Source organism: Mobula birostris, chromosome X, assembly GCF_030028105.1.
Source record: "Mobula birostris isolate sMobBir1 chromosome X, sMobBir1.hap1, whole genome shotgun sequence".
Lineage (NCBI taxonomy): Eukaryota > Metazoa > Chordata > Chondrichthyes > Myliobatiformes > Myliobatidae > Mobula > Mobula birostris.
This window is the reverse complement of record NC_092402.1, coordinates 42,548,654-42,574,862: the sequence shown is the minus strand read 5'-3', so window position 1 is coordinate 42,574,862 and position 26,209 is coordinate 42,548,654. Positions and strand designations below refer to the sequence as shown.

Genomic DNA, 26,209 nt, shown 5'->3' with positions numbered 1-26,209 from the left:
TTGTAGTCTTTGTGTTCTGGCCTATGTTTTTGTATTGTGGATTGTGGCTTTTGTATCACTTCCTTGGATTTGGTTGCCCTGGATCACTTCTGTAAATATGTGCAAATGCTGTAAATATATTGTAAATAGGACCGCTTGTGTCTGCCTTGTCCTTTCGTATCACAAATAACATACAACACTGAGGGTGGACTTGTTTTTATGGTGCTTCCTCAACACCCCTAGACTACAGCCAACAAAGGGATGAAACAGGAATAAAGTCCTAACCTGGCTAACCACGCCTTATAACTCAGGCCCTTTAGTCCTGGCAACATCCCTGTAAATGTTTTCTGCGTGCTTTCTAGCTTAACCACATCTTTCCTATAACAGAGCAACCAAAACTCCCCAGTACTCCAAGTGTGGCCTCACCAATAACTTGAATCAACTGCAACATCGAGTCCCAACTCCTATAATCAGTACCCTGACTGATAGTCAGCATGCTAAACACCTTTTTCACCACCCTGAGAACATGTGACACCACTTTCAATGAACTATGCACTAGCACTCCTAAGTCCCTCCGTTCTATTACATACCCTTGTGTCCTACCATTCATCATACAAGTCCTACACTAGTTTGACTTTTGCTCAATGGTCAACATGTGCAATTGTTTAATCAAAGAAGCTAAGTTACCAAATATATTTAAGGAGGTAGATGGAGCTCAAAGTTCAAAGTAAATTTATAATTAAAGTACATAAGTGTCACCACATACAACCTTGGGATTCATTTTCTTGCAGGCTATATCAATAAATCTATAGAATAATAACCATAACAGAATCAATGAAAGACCGCACTAACTTGGGCGTTCACCTAGTGTGAAAAAGGCAACTATGCAAATACAAACAAAAGGAAATAATAATAATAAACAATAATTATTGAGAATGTTAGTTTGAAGTATTCTTGAAAGTGAGTCCATGGGTTGTGAGAATATTTCTGTGATGGGGCAAGTGAGGTTGAGTGGTTACCCCTCTTTGATTTATGATCCCAATGACGGTTGCTGAACCTGGTGGTATGAGTCCTGAGGCTCCTGTAAGTTTTTTCCTGATAGCAGCAGCAAGAGAGCATGAAATGGGCGGGGTGGGGGTGGGGGGGGGGGAAATCACTGATGATGGATGTTGCTTTCCTGCGACAGTGTTTTGTGCAAATGTGTACAACAGTGGGGAGGGCTTTACCCATCATGGACTGGGGCGTATATGGCCAACGGCCAATTCCTGCCCCTCATTTGATCCTATGTAGTCTTTTTTTTTCACTTTTTAAAATTTCGTAACTACACATTTTGAACTTAAATTGCCCAAAACTTCTAGGGGGTTGAAGCATGCTGCAGACCTCAAAGAAAGCTGCTACAAATATATAGTGAACTGTGATGAAAAATTTCCCTTTCTCCTTTTGTCACACCTCAATTCAATGGAGATCCAAACCCTAGCAATTGTGACATGATCAGACTGGCTGACCAGCCACCACATTAAATAATCTGAAAATCATCAGTTGGTGCAAAATTCACAATTTTTAATTATCCATTTAAACTATAATAACTATAATAAACTGCACATAAGTTGAACCTGAGGTATCACAAGTTCAAAACTTCTTCAGCAATAAAAGTTGGTAGGCATGGCAGAGGGGTTGAGTGGGTGGGGTGGCTCTGTTGATTAAAAAAAAATAATGAATTCAAATACTTCGAAAGAGGTGACGAAACCCTTTGATAACGGTTCAATATCTTACATTTATGGTCTACTGTTGGGGCTGAAAAAGGCCTCTTTAGATAAAATTAAAGGAGATTGGGAAAAGGATTTACAGATTTTCATGTCTGAAGAGAGCTGGAAGATTATTTTAAAATTGATTAATTCTTCATCATTATGTGCTTGTCATTCTTTATTACAATTCAAAGTAGTACATAGAGTTCATATGTCTCAAGACAAGCTCTCCCTTTTCTATGCAGATATATCCCCTTACTGTGATAGATGTACTAATGGAGTGGCCACATTAAATCATATGTTTTGGACATACTTGAGCCTTGAAAAATTCTGGAAAGATGTATTTCAAACTTTTTCTGCACTTTTCAATGTCAGCTTTAAAGCCCAATCCTTTGACTGCCTTGTTTGGTATTGTTGAGGATAGTGCTACAAAATTGAAGCCATCTAATTTGCAGGTATTGGCCTTTATGTCTCTTATGGTCAGGAGGGCAATCTTGCTCAAGTGGAAGGAGGCTGCCCCGCCCACTCATGTTCAATGGCTATCTGACGTTATAGAAACATTGAAAATAGGTGCAGGGCCTGCACCGCCATTTATTATGATCATGGCTGATCATCCAACTCAGAACCCCGCCCCAGCCTTCCCTCCATACCCCCTGACCCCCGTAGCCACAAGGGCCATATCTAACTCCCTCTTAAATATAGCCGATGAACTGGCCTCAACTGTTTCCTGTGGTTTCCTATGTTGTGCCTTGATCTAGAGAAGATTCATTGTTCGATTTCTGATTCTAAACATGACTTCTAATGTTATGGGGACGCTTTCTGAATTACTTTCACAATCTTTGAACTGTTATTATAGTATGGATCTGAGCCATTATTATAATATCATATGGTAAGGTATTTTTCTTTTTTCCTTTTTTTTTTACCAACCAGCTCATTGTGGTAGTGGGGGTAGATTTTTTAAAAAATAAAATACAATTATTTTATTTTATTTCATTTCATAACTCAATCTTTTTTTCTACATGATTGATTTGGAATATGGGATACTGTGATCATATTACTGTGATTTAAATGTGATGTAATTCGTATTATTTATTTGTATCCTTATGAATTTTGTATTTGTATTCATGCAATTTATATAATATCAATAAAAATATTGAAAAAAAGAAAGAGGTGACTGGAATAGGATTGGTAGATGTAGAATCCTTGTGGGTAGAGTTTAGAAACTGCAAGGGTAAACAGACCCTAATTGCTGTTATATACAGGTCTCTGAATAGTAGCCAAGATGTGGGCTACAAATTTCAACAGGAAATAGAAAATGTGTGTAATAAGGGCAATACTATGAGTCATGGGGGATTTCAATATGCAGATAGATTGGGAAAACCAGGTTGGTGATGGATCCCAACAGAGGGAATTTGTGGAATGCCTGCAAGATGGCTTTTTTGAGCAGCTTGTGGTTGAGCCCACTCAGGGATCAGCTCTTCTAGATTGGGTGCTGTCTTTTTTTTTAATATATATAGGCATCCGTTAGTCTCGTGAGACCATGGATTTGCACCTTGGAAGGTTTCTAGGGTGCAGGCTTGGGCAAGGTTGTATGGAAGACCAGCAGTTGCCCATGCTGCAAGTCTCCCCTCTCCACGCCTTCGATGTTGTCCAAGGGAAGGGCACTAGGGCCAATACAGCTTGGCACCAGTGTCGTCGCAGAGCAATGCGCAGTTAAGTGCCTTGCTCAAGGACACAACACGTTGCCTCAGCTGAGGCTCGAACTAGCGACCTTCAGATCGCTAGATCGACGCCTTGACCACTTGGCCAGGCGCCAGTGTTGTCTAATGAACCAGATTTGATTAGGGTAAAGGAACCCTTAGGGGACAGTGATCATAACATGATAGACTTCACCTTGCAATTTGAGAGGGAGAAGCTAAAGTCAGATGTATCAGTATTACAGTGCAGTAAAGGGAGTTACAGAGGCATGAGAGAGTAACTGGCCAAAGTTGATTGGAAGGGGACATTAGTAGGGATGGAGTTTCTGGGAGCAATCCAGAAGGTACAGGACAGATACATCCCAGAGAAGTAGTAGTATTCTAAAGGCAGGATGACACAACCGTGGCTGACAAGGGTAGTCAAAGCCCACATAAAAGCAAAAGACAGGACATTCAACAGAACAAAAATCAGTGGGAAGTTAGATGATTGGGAAACTTTTAAAAACCAACAGAAGGCAACTAAAAATAATCATGGGGGGGGGTGCGAGATGAAATATGAACGTAAGCTAGCCAATAATTTCAAAGAAGATACCAAGATTTTGTCAGATGTGTAAACAGTAAAAGAGAGGCGACAGTAGATATCAGACTGCAGGAAAAAGATGCCCAAGAGATAATAATGGGGACGAGGAAATAGCGGACAAACTAAATAAGAATTTTGCATCTGTCTTCGCTCTGCAGTATGCTGGAAGTTCAAGTGTATCAAGCGGCAGAAGTGAGTGTAGTTGCGATTACTAAGGAGAAGGTGCTTGGGAGAGTAAAAGGTCTAAATGTAATAAATCAGCCATGATGGAATGGCAGAGCAGGATCGATGGGCCGAGTGGCTTAATTTTGTCTTGTACCATATAGTCTACTGTATAATACAGGACTACTTTATGTTGTAGTAATACATCATATTAAGCATGCGCTATTGAGTGCATATTGATCTGTACGTGCGTGTTCTGTTTGTTTTCAGCTAGTAAAGAACCCTGTTAACATAGCTCCAGTCTCCAGTTTCGCTGTCTTATTAATTGGGCAAGAGGTTCAATGTATAGTGCAAAGAGGAGAGAGGAAATTGAGCATCCCTGTCTAGTTCCTCTCTCTGAAATAAAAGAGTCAGAGAGGTCCCCATTTATCTTAATTCGAGCTGTAGGGCCGTCATATAAAGTCTGGATTACCTTAATAAACTTTTTCTGAAAGCCGAATCTTCCTAACACTTTATATAGGAATACCCATCTAACCGAATCAAAAACTTTCTCAGCATCTAATCCCACTACCATTGTCTCTGTCCCATCTTTAGTAACCTGTTCTAGTTATGTGTAAGGTTCTCCTTATATTGTCCTGAGTTTGTCTTTGCTGGATGAACCCAGTCTGGTCTAAGTGGATGAGGCCAGGTTGAAGCTTTTGCAGTCTATGAGCTAATATAGATATAAATAATTTATAATCCAAATTAAGGACACTGGTTGGCCAGTGATTACCGCATTCTAGTTTATCTTTACCCTCTTTAGGAATAACTGAGATAATCGCCTCTCTAGAGGAAGGTGGAATTTCTCCTCTCTGTAAGATCCTTTATTACTTAAAGGTGTTAAGTAATAATGGAACTAACTGACTTCAGCGATTTGTACCACTGAGGTAAACCCATCAGAACCTGGAGACTTTCCGGCCTTTAATCTAAAGATGGCCACGTTCAGTTCTTTGGCAGCTACTGATTCTAATAGGCATACATTTTGTAAAAAAAATAAAATAAAAAAAAAAAAATCTGTGAGTTTGGGTAGTTCTAAAGAATTCAGAAAAGTGTCTATATGGGGCTCATCGGAGGCCTGGGGTTGAGAGTATAGCTCTCGATAATGTTTCAAAACTCTCTTGAATTTTCCCTATTGTACTCTCAACAAGTTGTTTTTGGATTCTTTATTTTATGAATTGTATTGTCCTGCTTGTTGTTTACGTAACTTATATGCTAATAATCGCGCTGATTTACCTCCTACTTCATAATTCTTTTGTCTCAGGTAAAGAAAATTTCTTTGAGTTTCCAGTGTGTAAATATCATCAATTCCACTTTGCAATTTCTTAATTTCTTGTTTTAAATTAGAATTAATTTTGTTGCTATCTACGACTTGAAGTTGTTTCAATTTTCCTTGAAGGTCTGCTAATTTTTGAGCTTTAAATTTTTTCATGTGAGTGGTAATGGAAATAATTATTCCTCTCAGTACAGCTTTCAATGTATCCCATAAGATCACTGGTGATGTTTCTCCCGTGTCATTAAGGTCTAGGTATTCTTTGACTTCTCCCCTTAATCTCTCCATTACTTTCGAGTCATTGAGTATATGTGAATTTAACCTCCATAGTGTTTTCCTCGTTTTCCTTTCCAGAATTTCCAGACATAGAATCTGGGCCATGGTCCAACAAATCAATTGTTGCAATGTTACACTCTTTTATCCTGAATCTATCTATGTTAAATATATAAAAAAAAGTCTATCCTTGAATAGGCTGAATGAGGGAAAGAGTAATATGTATAGTCTTTACTCATGGGGTGTAATTTCCTCCACACATCTATTATTCCCAACTCCTCCGACAATGATTTCACTTTCCTAGTCAGAGGTTTGTTCTGAATAACTGTTCCTGAAGAATCTAATGCAGGGTTTAACCTAATATTAAAATCCCCTCCACAGATTACTACCCCTTAAGAGCTGGTCATTAGGTCAAAAACATGTCTATAGAATGACCATTCACTACCTGGTGGAGCATAAACATTCAACCATGTTATTTCAGTACCTTCTATTCTTCCTGTAATCTTTACAAATTGTCCATCCTTGTCTTTAGTCTCTGAAATATGTTCATAGTTAAAGCACTTGATATTAAAGTAGCTACTCCTCTTTTGTGGCTCAGTTTATATGATGAATAAAATATATTCTTATAGCCCATTCTTCCTTAATTGTGCATGTTTGGATTGGTTCATGTGCACTTCCTGAAGGAAAGCTATTTGTGCCCTCACTTTTTTCAATTTAGACATAATCTTTTCTTTTTCAATATTTTTATTAATTTCTACATAGAAGAATACAGAGTACAAGATATATATAGCTTAAAAAAAAGATAAAATAATACCAAACACATTATATTTAAATCACACTTACAATCTCATTACCCTATATTCATGTAATTAAATTAAATCGTAATATGGAAATATGATCATCTATTATATAAAAAAAACTAAGCCCACTACCAAGATCAAAGCTGTTTGGTAAAGAAAGAAAAAAGGAAAAAAAACCCTTATCATATAGTGAAATGTTATTAGCCAACATCTGTACTTTAACAACAAATCAAAGGTTTTGAAAATAGTTAAAAAATGGTCCCCACAATGTTTGAAAGTCTTGGCTAGATTCAGAAATTAAACAACGAATTTTCTCTAAATTTAAGCATGACATAACATCACGTAACCATTGAGCATGAGTAGACGGAACAATATCCTTCCATTTAAGCAAGAGCGCCCTCCTAGCTAGAAGAGAAATGAAAGCCAAAATGTGCAAGTCAGATGTCTCCAAAATAATATCTTTTCCTCCTACAATACCAAATAAGGCAGTCAAAGGGTTAGGCTTAAAATTTACTTTGAAAAGTACAGAGAAAATTTGGAATACTTCCTTCCAGTATTTTTCAAGACTCGGGCAATGTCCAAGACATATGAATTAGTGAAGCTTCTCCATTGATACATCTATCACAAAAGGGAGATATATCCGAATAAAAACGAGATAGCTTATCCTTGGTCATGTGGGTCCTATGGACCACTTTAAATTGTAGGAGTGAGTGGCGGGCACATAACAATGAAGTGTTAACCAACTTAAAAATTTCATTCCAAGTTTCCTCAGAAATTGATGTCTGTAAACCTTGTTCCCAGAGATTCTTAATTTTGTCTAAAGGAGCATTTCTCATTCCCAGCAACATGCCATAAATATTGGATATTGAACCATTATGAAAAGATTTCAAATTAGAAATTACATCTAATAAGTTCTTATCGGGACTTTTTGGAAATGTATGTAATTGAGATCACAGGAAGTCAATAATTTGTAGATATCGGAAAAAATGGGTTTTTGGTAAGCTATATTTAGCTGACAATTGCTCAAACGAAAAGAGACTTCCTCCAACAAACAAATCCTGGAAGCACTTAATACCCAATCTATCCCATTCTTTAAAAACTAGATCGGTTATAAAAGGTTTAAAAAAAAATTAGAAAAACTGGGACTTGAAGGAGAAAATTTCAATATACCAAAGTATTTCCTAAATTGTATCCAGATCCTCAAAGTATGTTTAACTACCAAATTGTCAGTTAGTTTACTTAAAGATAAAGGAAATGAAGATCCAAGAAGAGAAATGATATAAAATTTATTAACAGAGTTAGCTTCTAAAGAAACTCATACCGGACAGTCCTCACGGTTAATATAATATGACCAAAACGTAAAATTTCATATATTGACTGCCTAGTAATAAAACCTAAAATCTGGTAAAGCTAAACCTCCATTCTTTTTAGCTTTTTGAAGATGAACTTTACTAAATCAAGAATGTTTGTTTTTCCATATATAAGAAGATAGAATAGAATCAAGAGAAGCAAAAAAGGATTTAGGAATAAAAATGGGTAAGGCCTGAAAAAGGTATATAAATTTAGGTAAGATATTCATTTCAACAGAATTAATTCGGCCAATCAACGACAACGAGAGGGGCGACCAATTTGATAATGCCCTTTTTACATAATTCAGTAGGGTAAGAAAATTTTCTTTAAGTAGGTGTTTATAATTCTTCGTAATTGTTACACCCAAGTAGGTAAATGGATTTCTTACAATTTTAAAAGCAAGGTTAGTATTAATTGATACCAATTTATTCAAAGGAAAAAGTTCACTCTTATGTAAGTTCAGTTTATATCCTGAAAACTGGCTGAAACAGGAGAGTAAAGAAAGCGCAGGAGGTAACGAAGTCTCGACATTAGAAATAAAAAGCAATAGGTCATCAGCATAGAGCGAAACTTTGTGGGTAATACCTCTCCTTAAAATACTGGTGATATCACAAGATTCTCGAAAAGCAATGGCTAAGGGTTCTAAGGCCAGATCAAAGAGCTCAAAGGACAGCCTTGTCTGGTTCCACGTTGAAGTTTAAATGGTTTGGAATTCTGAAAATTAGTAAGAACCCAATTTAGACATAATCTTATTTCTCTTAATTGGATTCAAAACCCCATTAACATTATAGGAAATTATTTTTTACAGGTTCAGTTTGCATTTTTCTCTAGTAGAAAACACTCTCCTTTACTAAACAAACAGTAAGTAATCCCTTCTCAACAGTAAACCAGAACACAAAACCAAACCCTAGGCATTTTTGAACACGTAGAACATTTGAAATTTTTCCCCGACTTCCAACAGTGAGGCCTGAGCACTGACCTGCCTCAGCTCAGAGGGATAACCGTGTTAGAGGGCCCTCCGCAGTGTGAACAATCATGGAGAATTCACTCTTTTTTACGTCTCAACCATATTGTTATCATTCAAGTTATTCCATCTAGCTTATTTTCAGTTACCAGCTTTAATTTTACCTTTAAGTCCGATTTACTCTTTTCAGTCATTTCTCTTAATTAATCTATACTCTGTACATTCACGTCTGAATATTTGCAGCTTTTCCTTGTAGCTTGACACTCTGGTTCACATGGAGCATCCTCGCCACACTGGCTGCCATAACCACCGCCGAATCTTCTCCAGTAGCGACTCCGGTTGGGTGATAACCTTTTACGGGTCGTCCCCAGTCTGCCAGGTCCGATGTTGCCTCCTCCACTGTAGCATAGGTTTTTGTTCCTTCGTCGTAAAAGACTCTTAGTCGAGCTGGATACAAGGTCTGGAATCTGATGTTGTTTTCCTTCAGGACCCTCCGTGCTTCCGCGTATTCCTTCTGTCTGGCAAGGATCCCCGGTGCGTAATCGTGGTCAAAGCTGATTTTACAATTGCTCCACATGAAACCTTTCTTTTGCCATGCCAGTTTAAGCAGCTCTTCCTTCATTATGTAGCTGAGAAATCTGACTAGAATTGATCTGGACTGGGCGCCTGCCGGAAACTGAGGCTCTAAGGCCCGGTGGGCCCTTTCTATCTGTATGTCTTTTGCATCTGGTACGTCAAGGTTCTCTCTAAGCAGCTTCTCCACGAAGGGAATCACCAATCCGAGTTTACCTTCAGCTCCTTCGGGAACTCCGTAGATCCTCACATTTTCCCTTCTTGAGCGGTCTTCTTGGTCTATTAGCTTCCACTGGAGCTGCTCTTGTAGCTTTAGCATTTCTGCTATTAATTCCGCTGCGTTTTGCAGCCTCTCAGTCCCTACAATCCTCGATTCGGCTTCATTTAATCTCAAATTAGTTTTTACTATTTCTCCTTTAATATCTTCCAGCTGTTTGGTGTTATCTTGTCGGAAATCACAAAACTCTTTAAGATTCAAAGTCAGGTTTACCGACTCTTTCTCATTATCTCCATCCTGGCTAGCCGTGGTTAGTCGTAGTTGCTGCGACTTGTATTTATCACCATTCTGAGTGGACTTTTTCTTTCTTTTCTTTCTTTCTTTTTCAATCTTTTTATTAGTTTTCCAAAATTATAAACAGAACAACAACATTGATACAGAGAGATTGGAATAATCTTATTGTTGATAAACATGTACAAAAAAGATTTCAAATAGTACAGGTGTAATAGACTTCCAAACTCTTAATATAGTTAATCATAGAGAAAAAAAGAAATAAAAAGAACCCCCCCCCCAAAAAAAAAGCAAACGGAACAAAACAAGGTGGGACCAATACCTTAAATTGAATACATTCAATAATGTCATCAACTCCACTCCTCTATTCATATATTTTAAGTTAATAAGGAGGATTTGGAAAGGTCAAATTACATCATATGAAAATGTTGAATAAATGGTTTCCAAGTCTCTTCAAATTTAACTGAAGGATCAAAAATGTCACTTCTGATTTTTTCTAAACTTAAAACATGATATAGTTTGGGAAAACCACTGAAATGTGGTAGGAGGGTTGGTTTCCTTCCAGTTCAATAAAATAGATCTTCTGGCCATTAAAGTAACAAATGTGATCATCCGACAGGCTGAAGAGGATAAAGATCTATGTTCTGTCATTGGTAAACCAAAAATTGCCGTAATAGGATGGGGTTGCAAGTCAAAACGCAAAACTGTTGAGATAATATCAAAAATATCTTTCCAGTATTTTTCCAAAAGAGGGCAGGACCAAAATATATGAGTTAAGGAAGCCACCTCAGAGTGACATCTGTCACAAATAGGGTTTACATGGGAATAAAAACAGGCTAATTTATCTTCAGACATATGGGCCTTATGCACTACTTTAAATTGTATTAGCGTATGTTTGGCACATATAAAGGAAGAACTAACTAATTGAAAAATTTTATCTCATTTCTCTATAGGTAAGCAAAGTTGAAGTTCCCTTTCCCATTCATTTTTAATTTTATCAGATATACCTGGCTGTAATTTCATAATTATATCATAAATAGATGCTATTAATCCCTTCTGAGAGGGATTTAAACATAAAATTTTATCAATGATATCAGTAGGGTGTGAAACCGGGGGGACTTTTTATTCTTATTTAGACGTCATCCTTGTCCCTTTAGTTGATATAGTTATACAATACTAAATATTCGTCTAATTTCAGCTTTGGGGCAGTTTACATTCTTTTTTGTCGAGAGACCTTTCCCTACACTGCCATTCCCTTGGTGACCCGGAAGCGGAAGGAGCTGTAAGAAGAACTTTTAATACACCCGTGTAATTAATGTCACATTGGTTGCCTGTCCATTCTTCTGGGTATGGTCTTTCATTGATTCTACTGGGTTTCTTGGATTTACTGTTTATACCGGCAAGAAAATGAATCTCAGAATTGCATATGGTGACATATACTGTATGCCCTTTGATAAATTTACTTTGACCTCTCTACTGAAGGGATTTGACATGACCATGAGATCCAAGATTTAATAAAAACACAAGTTTTTTTGGATTAGAAACTCCATCATTCCTCAAGGGAAAACAAAGTATCTGAAGGCCAACATCCAACAGAAACCTGCAACTAGTGAAGAGTTGATGAAGGGAAAAAGCACAAGAGGTCCTCAGCAACTTGCTGATAATGCACTGTCAGGATGCACTTTAGTGTGAGCCAAGAATTTAAACAAATTAATCAAGGACACTGAGACAATGAGTAGGAATGAACACCTCTTCAAAAATGCTTTCATTCTTGGTGTGAGCACCCTTTACATGCCCACATGACACTAAAATATCCAGTCGGGCTCAGCACCACCCCTGGCCATATGGTAAAATAAGAAACAGCAAGGTTTAAGGAGCTGACAGTATCCATGCTTCGGCTTTGACAAAGAGTACTTCAGACACAAGTCCACAACCTGGTCTCCACAAATAAGCAGGACATGCCTGGTAATCTCAGTTACCATAATGCTGATCATCCAAGAAAGGAGACAAATCTGATTGCAGTAACTACAAAGGGTTCTCTGATCTGTCTTCTGCAAGGAAACTCATCATCATTGTGCTTATCAATTGCCTATTCCATGCTGCCACAGCGCTGCAGCCTGAAACATGATGCTGATTCTGTCCATCTTTAAGCAAGATGGAAAAACAGCATCAGCTAGTATAAAGGTCTTCTTTGGACCTCAAACAACTTTGATTCATTCTAACATTAAAGAAGAACAATTAGTTAAATATCTTTCTCAAATCTGTGCTCTTGAGAAATTCACCACCATTTTCCATCTCCTCCTCTACAGGACCTGGGAAACATTTTAGCCTATGATGCCCCTATTTCAAATTCAGATCAGTCCAATTTCAGTCATTGATTTATAGTAGAGATGACACAAGTTCCAAGTTCACTTGCATTCCTTCACAGGAGCATAACTCAAATCAGGCCGTGCATTTAGAGTCTACAGGAAAAGATGGCTTTCTACTAACCAGCCTCACTGAACAATATCGCACCCTGACAGAGATCCACAACTAGACCCTGAAGTTTGTGAACTGCTTCCAAAACTCAGGAGCCAACTCTCAAAGGCAGTCAGTGTACCAGTACTGCCTTCAATACTACTGGCACACATAGCCTACCAGATAGCAGTGCTTCCCTACCCTTTTGCATAGTTCTGAAACATGAATTACACAAAGTACTGTAGTATTAGTGATATCGCCACATTATCCTCCAAAGCCACTGAGAGGATAAGTAAACCAAATGTCAACGTTCTCTTGCAAGCCAACATCCCCAAGCACCAACGCCCTAATAAAACCTGGAGATTAGTTGGCTCTGGCCAGCAGGCCACATTATTCTCATGGCTGACACCAAACTCCAGAAAGAGTTAAGGCACCTTCAAGTTCCCTCACATTCACGATTACCAGGTAGATGGAGGAAAGGAAAGTGAGTTTTTTTTTTAAAACGTAAAAAGTTCAACATCCTCTTCTTGCACACACAGCTCTAACTGCAGCAATACTCGCGATGGAATTGAACCTAACTCTATTTGTCAGAAGCAGCCAGAAACTCATCACACACAGGACTGCATAAATGTAATTCAAATTAGCAGTGTCACTCATACATTTTAACTTCCATCTCCAGTTTCCATTTCTTTTTAGCAAAACAGCCAGAATAGTACAAAACATGGACAATGTTTGTACTTGGTAACATACAAGTAGAAATTTTACTCAAGGTGAAGAATTTTTGGAATTCTTTCCCTGGAAGGAAGTAGAGACTCGGTTATTGAGTTCAATCAAAACAAAAGTTGATATGAAGGCACATGGACCACGAGGAAAAATGATGCTGAAGAGATAAGGTGACTAGCAGAACATTCTCCAAGCATCAGATGCCTTATTCCGAGTGCTATTCTCTATATTCTTGATTTTAAAATATTTCAATTGGACAAATATAAATGGAACAAACATTCTAACATAGTATTTACTATATATTTCTAGTGTATTATTTACTATAGCTATTACATTATCATGTTCAATGACCTTCAGCATTTCTAAGCATTCTGTATTCACTCTTCAGAAATGAAACACTTACGAATTCCAGGTATACTCTCTATGGGTATCTGCCGAACTCCTTCCTTGAAGCAGGTAAGGCCTGGGTAAACCTTCCGGATTTGTGCCTGCTTTCGCTCAATCAGCTTCTTTATGATCTGAAAATGAAGTAAAAATGGATTACTTCAATAGAATAAATATTAGATATTTTGTACTAGTTCATTTTTGAACAACTTATTAGACCATAAGAGCATAAGACAAAGGAGCAGAAGTAGGCCATTCGGCCCATCGAGTCTGCTCCGCCATTTTATCATGAGCTGATCCATTCTCCTATTTAGTCCCACTCCCCCGCCTTCTCACCATAACCTTTGATGCTCTGGCTACTCAGATACCTATCAATCTCTGCCTTAAATACACCAAATGACTTGGCCTCCACTGCTGCCCGTGGCAACAAATTCCATAGATTCACCGCCCTCTGACTAAAAAAATTTCTTCGCATTTCTGTTCTGAATGGGCGCTCTTCAATCCTCAAGTCATGCCCTCTCGTACTAGACTCCCCCATCATGGGAAACAACTTTGCCACATCCACTCTGTCCATGCCTTTCAACATTCGAAATGTTTCTATGAGGTCTCCCCTCATTCTTCTAAACTCCAAGGAATACAGTCCAAGAGCGGACAAATGTTCCTCATATGTTAACCCTCTCATTCCCGGAATCATTCTAGTGAATCTTCTCTGTACCCTCTCCAACGTCAGCACATCCTTTCTTAAATAAGGAGACCAAAACTGCCCACAGTACTCCAAGTGAGGTCTCACCAGCGCCTTATAGAGCCTCAACATCACATCCCTGCTCCTATACTCTATTCCTCTAGAAATGAATGCCAACATTGCATTCGCCTTCTTCACTACTGACTCAAACTGCAGGTTAACTTTAATGGTATCCTGTACGAGGACTCCCAAGTCCCGTTGCACCTCAGAACTTTGAATTCTTTCCCCATTTAAATAATAATCTGCCCATTTATTTTTTCTGCCAAAGTGCATAACCATACACTTTCCAACATTGTACTTCATTTGCCACTTCTCTGCCCATTCTTCCAATCTATCCAAGTCTCTCTGCAGACTCTCCGTTTCCTCAGCACTACCGGCCCCTCCACCTATCTTCGTATCGTCAGCAAACTTAGCCACAAAGCCATCTATTCCATAATCTAAATCGTTGATGTACAATGTAAAAAGAAGCGGCCCCAACACTGATCCCTGCGGAACACCACTGGTAACCGGCAGCCAACCAGAATAGGATCCCTTTATTCCCACTCTCTGTTTCCTGCCAACCAGCCAATGCTTTATCCACGTATGTAACTTTCCCGTAATTCCATGGGCTCTTATCTTGTTAAGTAGCCTCATGTGTGGCACCTTGTCAAAGGCCTTCTGAAAATCCAAATATACAACATCCACTGCATCTCCCTTGTCTAACCTACTGGTAATTTCCTCAAAAAATTGTAATAGGTTTATCAGGCAGGATTTTCCTTTAAGGAATCCATGCTGAGTTCTGCCTATCTTGTCATATGCCTCCAGGTACTCTGTAACCTCATCCCTGACAATCGCCAACCATAAATGTCTTCCACATTCAGTGACTGCCCAGTGTGTATAGTATCTTGTTGCTATGGAACTATCATTTGACTGGAACGCAATTCATTTTTAACTGGTCTGTACGGTATTAGTTAGGAGCTACTGTCTTAATCAGTGTATGTTGACATGATCACTTTCATGGGTCAACTAAAAGTACTTTCACCTGAGAAGAAAGTACATGGGTTCAAGTCCCACTCCAAATTGAGCACAGAATTCACTGCCTACATTCCACATAGTACTGACAGAGTATTATTGGTGCCTGATGAGACATTAAGCATTAAAAACATGTCTGCTTTCTCAGGAAGATATAGAAGAACCAAAGGCTCCATATTAAAGAAGAACAGGAAAGTTTCCCAATGCCCTAGCTAATTTTTAATCTTCAAGTCACCCAAACATAATTACTAAAGCAGATTATCTGGGCCCAATGGGTCAGGAATATTGGCTCCGCTATGCTCCCCCCCCCCCCAAACCCGACCTGTCGAACATATCATCTTCCTCTGCATTTTACAACAACTCCTACATTCTTTAACTCTGTTTTTCTTTGTCTAAGTTCTCGCTCTCCAATTCTCTCATTGATAGACAACCTGGTTTACAGTTTATCCCAAGTTTTATCTCATTAGAGACATTTCACCCTCCTTTGCCATCCCTGAAATTCAACAAGCTTCTATTTTCTCCTTCTCAGTTGAAATGAAGGGTCTTCAACCCAAAATATTAACCATGTTTCACTTCCCACTGACATGCTGAGTATGTCCAATATTTTCTGTTTCTTCTTCATTAATCTGGCCATTATCACATTGCAACATGTGGGTTTTTGATTAAAAGCTGACGTGCGAATTTACTATTTAAATAACAGATAATAATACATATGGAGATAAGTATATAAAGATTGCTAATTAGTATGATAAAAGTGAGAAGATGGGATTAGCATGGATGGGTACCCACTGCTCAGCATAGATGTAGTTAGCCAAAAGGCTTGCTTCCACACTGTGTGCCTCTTTCGCTCCAGGAATGATGAAAATAATAGAAATTTAAACCTGGAATTAGGTCTTTTTGGCCTTCTAAACTCCTTAGTCCTTAGATTATCTTGTATACCTATGCATTTAGGTTTAAAATATTGAAATGACTCTTCCACCTAAATAAGGTTTTAGAATTTGATGACTATACCTCTTTCTGCTTCTTGATTATATGTGATAGCTCTGTATAGGGGATTCTGGGATTAAGTTCACATTCCATCAATGTTGCTCCCTCATAATCCTTGATGTACCCAACATAACGGCTTTTAGGAACTTTTATATCCTTTGAGAAACCCTGATACGAGAGAGGATAAACCACAAAAAGGAATTAGTCATTTATTTTTACAATCCTTGTATTTAGTCTTTAATTACATTTCTTTCTTTATTCTGTAAATGAAAGTATCGAGCCAAAGAGCATTACCTGTTTTTTGAAGTAGCCAATAGCATACTCATCTGCATAGGTCAGGAAGTGTAATATATTGTGCTTAATGTGGTATTCTTTCAGATGATTCATCAGATGAGTCCCATAACCCTGGAGTGAAATAATATTTGATATTTTATAATATCCCGTGCATTTATTGGTGCTTCATTATAGGAACATAACATTCAAAGAAAATACTCAAGGTAAATGTGATAGAAGAGTTTAAACTTCTGTTTGGTACAAGGAACAGGTTGAAGGTCAAACTGTACCCTATAATTAAGGAAATCATTCAAAAGAACTCTGTATGGTAAGACAATAGATGAAACCAATAAAATCCATAGGGAAGACAGATAAGCAAAAAGCTTGCTCCAAGAGCCAAACTAAGGAGAGCTTTAAGAGGGAAAGAGAATATAGGACATTGGGAATATGAACTATTAAACATGTGGCACACACAAAATGCTGGAGGAACTCAGTAGGCCAGGCACCATCTATGAAAAAGAGTACAACTGACATTTCAGGCCAAGAACCTTCAGCAGGACTGAAGAAAAAAAGCAGTTCAACACTAAGAAACTCAAGGGGATGCACCCTAACCACTGAGTGAGGGCTACTACCAATGACCAATAGTATTTGCACCATGAGCAGTTTGGCACATGAAGGGGGAGTCGAGGTGGGTGAGGGAATGGTGGAGGGAGAGCATTGAGCATGATGCTGAAAGGAGAACGAGAGAGAGCTTGGTATCACCAACATATATTTGGATGCATTGTCAAGAAGCTGTAGTAAGGAGATAAGGGGACACGGATTAGATTAGATTATGAGGACACTCAGTCCTCGTTTATTGTCATTTAGAAATGCATGCATGCATTAAGAAATGATACAATGTTCCTCCAGAGTGATATCACAAAAAAACAGGACAAACCAAAGACTACCACTGACAAGACCACATAATTATAACATATAGTTACAGCAGTGCAAAGCAATACCATAATTTGATAAAGAGCAGACTATGGGAATGGTAAAAAAAAAAAAGTCTCAAAGTTCCGATTGACTCCTGATAGTCCCCGATAGCAGGCAGCAGAAGGGAGAAACCCTCTCTGCTATAAACCTCCAGGCACCGACAACTGTCGATGTATTGGAAGCACCCGACCATAGCTGACTCTGAGTTCGTCCAAAAACTTCGAGCCTCCAACCAGCCCTTCGACACCGAGCACCATCTCTGCCAAGTGCTTCGACCCCGTCCCAGCCACCGAGCAACAAGCAAAGCCGAGGATTCCGGGCCTTCCCCTCCGGAGATTTTGGATCACACAGTAACAGCGGCAGCGAAAAAGGCATTTCAGAAGTTTCTCCAGATGTTCCTCCGTTCTCTCACGTCTGACTCCATCAAATCAGGATTGTGCATGGCACCCTACTTGACAGATTACAGATATCATTCACCGGATTGGCCGCACTAGCTGCGTTGCGCCACCTCCAAAGGTAACAGTCCAGCGATGCATTTTCAATTATTAGTGGAGAACATTAGGTGAAGTTACACAAGAGCAGTCCTACTCAAATTGAAATAGAGGCATAGAACCACCAAACTCTACCCAAATATTGATGAATCATTATCAAATAGCAGTTTTTGATTTTGGTTAGGAATTGTGTTGTGGGAAGAGAGTCATTGGTATGTCAGCAAAGGCTTTCACAAATTTCTAGAGATGTACCATGAAGAGCATTCTGACACCACTGCCTGGTATGGAGGCTCCAATGCATACGTGTCAGCAGAGGGTTGTGGACTCAACCAGCACCATCACGGGAACAAGCTTCCTTCACTATCTAGCACATCTTCAAAAGGCAGAACCACTTCACACTTACCTGGGCTGAACTCCATCTACCACTTATCAGCCCAGTTTTGTATCCTATCCATGTCCCACTGTAACCTCTGACAGCCCTCCACGCTATCGACAACACACCCAAACTTTGTGTCATCAGCAAATTTACTAACCCATCCCTCCTCTACATTGGTGAGACCCAAAGTAGATTGGGTGACTACTTCATCGAGTACCTTTGTTCCATCTGCCACAGAAGGTGGAATTTCCTGGTGGTCTCCCATTTCAATTCAACCTCCGAATCCTATTCTGACATGTCAGTCTGTGGCCTCCACTGCCACTACAATGGGCCACACTCAGTTTGGAAGGGTCACCTCATATTACTGACAGCATAAACATCGATTTCTCTATCTTATGGTAATTTCTTCTGATTCCCCTTCTCTCTTTTTTCATTCCCTCTTCTGGGTCCCCTCCATCACTTCTCTTGCCCTCATCTTAACATCAGCTCCCTGTGGTGCCCCCCCCTTTCTCCCATTGTTCACTGTCATCTCCTATCAGATTCTTTCTTCAACCCTTTAAATCTTCCACCTATTACCTTCTAGCTTCCTATTTCATTTCCCCCTCCCCCACCTACCCACCACCTTCCCCTATCCTGGTTTCACCTATCACCTGCCAGCTTGTACTCTTTCCACTCCCTCCACCTTATTTGGGCTTCGGCCCTCTTTCTTTCCTGTCCTGATGAGGGGTCCTGGCCTGAAACATTGAGTGTTTATTCCCTTTATAAATGCTGCCTGATCTGCTGTGTACCTTCAGCATTTTGTGTGTGCTTCTCATGTACTCTTTGTTCTTTTGTCACTTACCATCAATCCCCTAGTTCTTGACCCTGCCACAAGTGGGAATAGGAAAGGAAGGAAGGAATAAATTTAAAACACTAACTCTAAAACAGCGTCTATATAATGCTGCAATGATCATCAATTGGGAAAGACTTCAAAGAGAACTGGACTGCAGGATATCCACATTGAAGGCAACATGGGCCAGTCAAAGGTTTTATAAAAATTTAGAGTGTTCAGTGCAGACTTGTGATGGTAAAGAACCAGGTCCCAAAAATACAAACCTGGGTCTGGGTTTGTGTCAGAGGGCAAAATGCAAAAGAATAAATTCACTTAAACTTGACCACTTCCAATTATAATAGAGAGGATGAGGTGGGAGGCTGATTCCCTTGCAGAAAGTGAAAAGTACTATAACGCTGTCTGCCTGCATTTTGAAAGTCCATCCACAGTGGTGCTAGAAAGTTGGTGAACCCTGGAGAATTTTCTCCATTTCTACATAAATATGATTTAAAATGTGATCAGATCTTCATGCAAGTCTTAGAACTAGATAAAGAAAACCCAATTAAATAACTCAAAAAACATTATAGTTGCTCATTTATTTACTGAGATAAATGATCCAATATTGCATATATTATCTGGAAAAAGTATGTGAACCTTTGCTTTCAGTAACTGGTGTGACCCCCTTGTACAGCAGTAACTTCAACCAAACATCTCCGGTAACTGTTAATCAGTCCTGCACATCGGCTTGGAGGAACTTTAGGCCATTCTTCCTTAAAAAAAACTGCTTCAACTCAGATGTTGGTGGGCTTCCTTGCATGAACTGCTTGCTTCAGGTCCTTCTACAACATTTCTATAGGACAAAGGTCAGGACTTTGACTTGACCATTCCAAAACACAAATTTTCTTACATAGAAACATAGAAAACCTACAGCACAATACAGGCCCTGCGGCCCACAAAGCTGTGCCGATCATGTCCCTACCTTAGAAATTACTAGGGTTACCCATAGCCCTCTATTTTCCTAAGCTCCATGTACCTATCCAAAAGTTTCTTAAAAGACCCTATCGTATCCGCCTCCACCACCGTTGCCAGCAGCCCATTCCACGCACTCACCACTCTCTGGGTAAAAAAATTACCCGACATCTCCTCTGTACCTACTCCCCAGCACCTTAAACCTGTGTCCGCTTGTGGCAACCATTTCAGCCCTGGGAAAAAGCCTCTGACTATCCACATGATCAATGCCTCTCATCATCTTATACACCTCTGTCAGGTCACCTCTCATCCTCCGTCGCTCCAAAGAGAAAAGATGGAGTTCACTTAACCTGTTTTCATAAGGTGTGCTCCCCAATCCAGGCAACATCCTTGTACATCTCCTCTGCACCCTTTCTATGGTTTCCACATCCTTCCTGTAGTGAGGCGACCAGAACTGAGCACAGTACTCCAAGTGGGGTCTGACCAGGGTCCTATATAGCTGCAACATTACCTCTCGGCTCCTAAATTCAATTCCACAATTAATGAAGGCCAATAGACCGTATGCCTTCTTAACCACAGAGTCAACCTGTGCAGCTGCTTTGAGCGTCCTATGGACTCGGACCCCAAGATCCCTCTGATCCTCCACACTTCCCATTAATACTATATTCTGCCATTATATCTGACCTACCGAAATGAACCACCTCACAGCTATCTGGGTTGAACTCCATCTGCCACTTCTCAGCCAGGTTTTGCATTCTATCAATGTCCCACTATAACCTCTGACAGCCCTCCACACTATCCACAACACCTCCAACCTTTGTGTCATCAGCAAACTTACTAACCCATCCCTCCACTTCCTCATCCAGGTCATTTATAAAAATCACTAAGAGTAAGGGTCCCAGAACAGATCCCTGAGGCACACCACTGGTCATCCACCTCCATGTAGAATATGACCCGTCTACAACCACTCTTTGCCTTCTGTGGGCAAGCCAGTTCTGGACCCACAAAGCAATGTCCCCTTGGATCCCATGCCTCCTTACTTTCTCAATAAGCCTGCGAAGGGGTACCTTATCAAATGCCTTGCTGAAATTCATATACACTGCATCTACTGCTCTTCCTTCATCAGTGTGTTTAGTCACATCCTCAAAAAATTCAATCAGGCTCATAAGGCACGACCTCCCCTTGACAACTCCATGCTGACTATTCTTAATCATATTATACCTCTTCAGATGTTCATAAACCCTGCTTCTCAGGATCTTCTCCATCAACTTACCAACCACTGAAGTAAGACTCACTGGTCTATAATTTCCTGGGTTATCTCTACCCCCTTTCTTGAATGAAGGAACAACATCTGCAATTCTCCAATCCTCCGGAACCTGTCCTGTCCCCATTGATATTCAAAGATCATGGCCAGAGGGTCAGCAATCTCCTCTCTCACCTCTCACTGTAACCTGGGGTACATCTCACCCGGTCCCAGCGACTTATCCAACTTGATGCTTTCCAAAAGCTCCAGCACATCCTCTTTCTTAATATCTACATGCTCAAGCTTTTCAGTCCACTGCAAGTCATCACTACAATCACCAAGATCCTTTTCCATAGTGAATACTGAAGTATTCATTAAGTACCTCTGCTATTTCCTCTGGTTCCATACACACTTTCCCACTGTCACACTTGATAGGTTCTATCCTTCATGTCTTATCCTCTTGCTCTTCACATACTTGTAGAATGCCTTGGGGTTTTCCTTAATCCTGCCCGCCAAGGCCTTCTCATGGCCCCTTCTGGCTCTCCCAAGTTTCCTTCTTAAGCTCCTTCCTGTTAGCTTTTAATCTTCCAGATCTCTAACATTACCTAGCTCTCTGAACTTTTTGTAAGCTTTTCTTTTCTTCTTGACTAGATTTATTACAGCCTTTGTACACCATGGTTCTTGTACCCTACCATAACTTCCCTGTCTCATTGGAACATACCTATGCAGAACTCCACAGAAATATTCCCTGAATACTTGCCACATTTCTTCCGTACTTTTCCCTGAGAACATCTGTTCCCAATTTAAGCTTCCAATTTCCTGCCTGACAGCCTCATAATTCCCCTTACTCCAATTAAACACTTTTCTAACTTGTCTGTTCCTATCTCTCTCCAATGCTATTTGTAAAGGAGATAGAATTATCATCACCATCTCCAAAATGTTCTCCCACTGAGAGATCTGACACCTGACCAGGTTCATTTCCCAATACCAAATCAAGTACAGTCTCTCCTCTTGTAGGCTTATCTACATATTGTGTCTTTTTAAACCATTCTGTTGTTGATTTATTCATGTCTTTTGGATCATTGTTATGTTGCATTATCCAACTTTTGTTAAGCTTCAGGTGATGGACTGCTACCCTGACATTCTCCTGTAAAATATCTATATAGAATTTTGAATTCATTGTTCCCTCACGACTGTAAACTGTCCAGGCCCTGAGGTAGCAAAGCAGCCCCAAACCACGATGCTCTTTCCACCATGCTTCACCGTTGGGATGAGGTTTTGGTGTTGGTGTGCAGTGCCCTTTTTCCTCCAAACATAGCAATGTGCATTTCTGCCAGAGTTCAACTTTTGTCTCACCTGTCCCAGAAGCATTGTAGAACATCAAGGTAGTCTTTTGAAAACTTGAGATGTGCTGCAATGTTTTTTTTTTTGAGAATAGTAGCTTCCTCCGTGGTGTCCTTCCATGAACACCATTCTTGTTTTTCTTATAGTAGACACATGAACAGAGAATTTAGCAAGTGCTAGAGATTTCTGCAGGTCTTTTGATGTTACCCTTGGGTTCTTTTTCACCTCCTTCAGCATTGCACGTTGTGCTCTTGGTGCCCACTCCCAGGTCGAGTAGCAACAGTACTGAGTTTCCTCCATTTACACACAATTTCCCTTACTGTGGACTGATGAACACTCACATCCTTAGAAATGCTTTTGTAGCTTTTTCCAGCTTCATGCATCTCTACAATTCTTCTTCTCCTCTGAAAGTTGTTTTAATCAAGGCATGGTGCACATAAACAGATCTTTCTTGAGAAGAACAGGCTCTGTCAATAACCTGACTTTGTGTCTCCTTTTTTTATAGGGCAGGACATCTCTACAACCCACACCTCCAATCTCATCTCATTGATTGTAAACCTGACTCCAAATAGCTTTCTGTAGAAGGCATTACCCCGAAGGTTCACATACTTATTCTAACAAATACATACAATATTGGATCACTTTCTCAATCAATAAATGAACAAGTATAAATTTTTTGCGTTATTTATTTAATTGGGTTCTCTTTATCTAGCTTTAGGACTTGCATGAAGATCTAATCATATTTTAGGTCATATTTATAAAGAAATAGAGAAAATTCTACAGGGTACACAAACTTTCTAGCGCCACTATATTTAACTCATTTTGACTGTGTTTCCAAACCAGAGGACGCCGAACTCCTAACAGCAAGAGTGGGTCAACCTATAATCTACAGCACTACTTATTGACCAGGATACATTAGAGTATTTCCTTCAGGTCCGACAAGCTAACCAATAAACACCATACCTCAATTCCAATCAAGACATAACTACCCTTGAAATTAGAGCCCATTTATCTCTCTCACTCCCCCATGATGTCCAACAACTTTCCTAGGTTGCAACTTTGTGAAGCAAGTTCCCCACCAGAGAAGGCTCTTTACTCCACTACTTTAGTTAACAACATACCTCAAGGAGGTTATTTTAATTATAAACAGATTAGCAAAGGGCGACACACACAAAATGCAGGCCAGGCCATAGGAAGAAGCACCGTCGACGTTTCGGGCCGAGACCCTTCGTCAGGAAAGGGCAACAATTAAGTTTAGGAGGCTGAAACCCTTAAAACAAGTTTTACATATTTTTCTGCTGACTATAAATGGGAGAAAAAGTGCATCATAAAGAATTAATTGCAAGTCTGCCCAGATTTAAAATAACATAAGGTTGACAAAAAATTCTATGTCAAGTTCTGACTTTAACCTTTAAGTTCCATCTCTGTACATGTTCATAACAGCAACGCTGCTGAGTTCTGCATGTGACTAAAATTCACAGATACAGTCTCCAGGGAATCATCTCTTACCTTCACCTGCTCATTGGAAGTGACAGCACAAAAGACGATTTCAGTGAATCCTTGGGTGGGAAACATTCTGAAGCATATCCCTCCAATGACTCGACCATCCTTAATGAGGGCCAATGTCTTGTGCTTTCTGCAATAAAGTATGATTTTGTGACATATTCGGAACAGAGTTTGGAAAGTCTTTAAACGCACAAAACTGTAGCGCCTTTGAAAACTGTTCATCCCCCTTTGCTCGGTACTTAGTTGAACCACTTCTCGCAGCTACTACAGCTAGTAGTCTTTTTGGATAAGTCTGTATTAGCTTTGCACAACATGATGGAGCAAGATTTGCCCATTCCTCCTTGAAAAATTGATGAAGCTGTGCAGGTTAGTTGGGGAATTTTGGTGGATAGCAATCTTGCGAAGGTCAAAACTCTGACTGGCCACTCAAGGACATCAATTTTCTTCATTTGAACCCACTCCATGGATACTCTGGCAGTGTGCTTTGGGTCATTGTCCTGCTGAAAGACAAACTTCCTCCCCAGTTTAAACTTTCTGGCAGAGGCTAACAGGTTTTTATCCAGGATCTCTCTGAATTTAGCAGCAATCATCTTCCCATCAATACTGAACAGATTTCCATTCCCTGCTACTGAAAAGCATACCAAAAGCATGATGCTACCTCCACCATGATTTACAGTAGGGATAGAATTACCTGGCTGAGGCACAGTATTAGATTTACATCACATGTACCGCTTAGTGTTGAGGCCAAATGTTCCACTTTAGTCCCTCTTTACAGCATCTTCTAAGTGACACTTTGAAAAGTCATTATGGACAAGGATGTGCTTTTTTTAAGTTAGAGCTTCTTACTTGCCACTCTTCCATAAATATACCGTTTGTGCGAAGCCTTAGAATGTGGAGCTATGAACTTCATCTCCAGTTGCAATCACTGACTTCTGCAGCTCACTCAGTGTCTGTTGGTGTCACAGTATCCTCTCTTACATGTGCCATTCTTCTCCAGCGAATAAGTTAGAGGGGTGGTCTGACCTAGGCAGAGTGGCTACGGTTTCATATTTTTTCAACAATGGATTGCACTGAGCTCCAAGGTATTTTCTGCGCCTTTGAGATGGCCTTGTACCCTTCCCCAGATTTGCGCTTCTCTATTATCATTTCCTTGACTTATCTTGAATGCTCTCTTGACTTCATTTTGATTTGGTCTGTTGAAAATCTACCATATTGTTGGACCTTACAGAGAGAGGGGGTATTTATTCTTATGAATTCATTGAAACAGGTGATCCTACAATTTTCTACATCAACAGATTGGGTGAGTTGGTAAGGTAATACTGTATATTGCATCTAAGAAAAGTTAGCAGAGTAATTACAAAGATGATGAATACTTTTACAGTCTCAATTTCATTTTTAATTTTTAGATTATGTTTGGGAAGAGTTGAGCTCCAACTTGTGCATATTTGACTGTTCAATTATAATGGGCCCTCTTTAGGTTTTTTCCTTTCTTTTCTTTACTAACCCTTTAGTTAAGATTTATAAATATGATTCCTGTAATCGTATGCAGTGTGCAGTGTGCTGTCTGTTATTTCTTGGCACTGAGTTGTAACAGGGTAGCAAATTACACAGCATCCACAAACTGGGGTTTGAGGTGGAAGAGCTGAATCAATCTCACGGGTTTGGTGGGACCGGAGAGTGTATTCCTTAGGCTTACGCAGCCAAGGAAACCAGGGAGGTATCGTCTTGGATCAATTTCATTGGATGCTGTGTGATTGCCCTGAGAATTGATCCAGTGGGTTGTGTGTTTAAGTCTGTGCTAGACTATTGTCAGATAAAGTGATAAAGATACGAGGTTATGGACGCTGCAGGGGTTGAGCGGTGGTGAAAATCCATGGGGCTACCAGTAATGAATGCGTGTGTATTCAGCGAGTACAGATTTGCAGCCCTGGTGAATTGTTGATTAGGACTTTAAGTACCGTTAAAGCATTAGGGACA

The 26,209-nt window shown here is 39.7% G+C and overlaps 1 protein-coding gene across 2 annotated transcripts in view; it reads right to left on the bottom strand.

Annotated features, from left to right (window-relative positions):
* The window catches only part of kat2a (K(lysine) acetyltransferase 2A), a 68,011-nt gene that overhangs the window by 7,945 nt on the left and 33,857 nt on the right, over nucleotides 1-26,209 (bottom strand). For both annotated transcript variants that reach the window (XM_072249029.1, XM_072249030.1), the window contains exons 11-14: nucleotides 24,236-24,362; nucleotides 16,539-16,649; nucleotides 16,269-16,412; nucleotides 13,524-13,638 (exon numbers count right to left, since the gene is read on the bottom strand). In XM_072249029.1, the coding sequence (XP_072105130.1) occupies nucleotides 13,524-13,638; nucleotides 16,269-16,412; nucleotides 16,539-16,649; nucleotides 24,236-24,362 (497 nt within the window). The remainder of the gene's footprint in view (nucleotides 1-13,523; nucleotides 13,639-16,268; nucleotides 16,413-16,538; nucleotides 16,650-24,235; nucleotides 24,363-26,209) is intronic.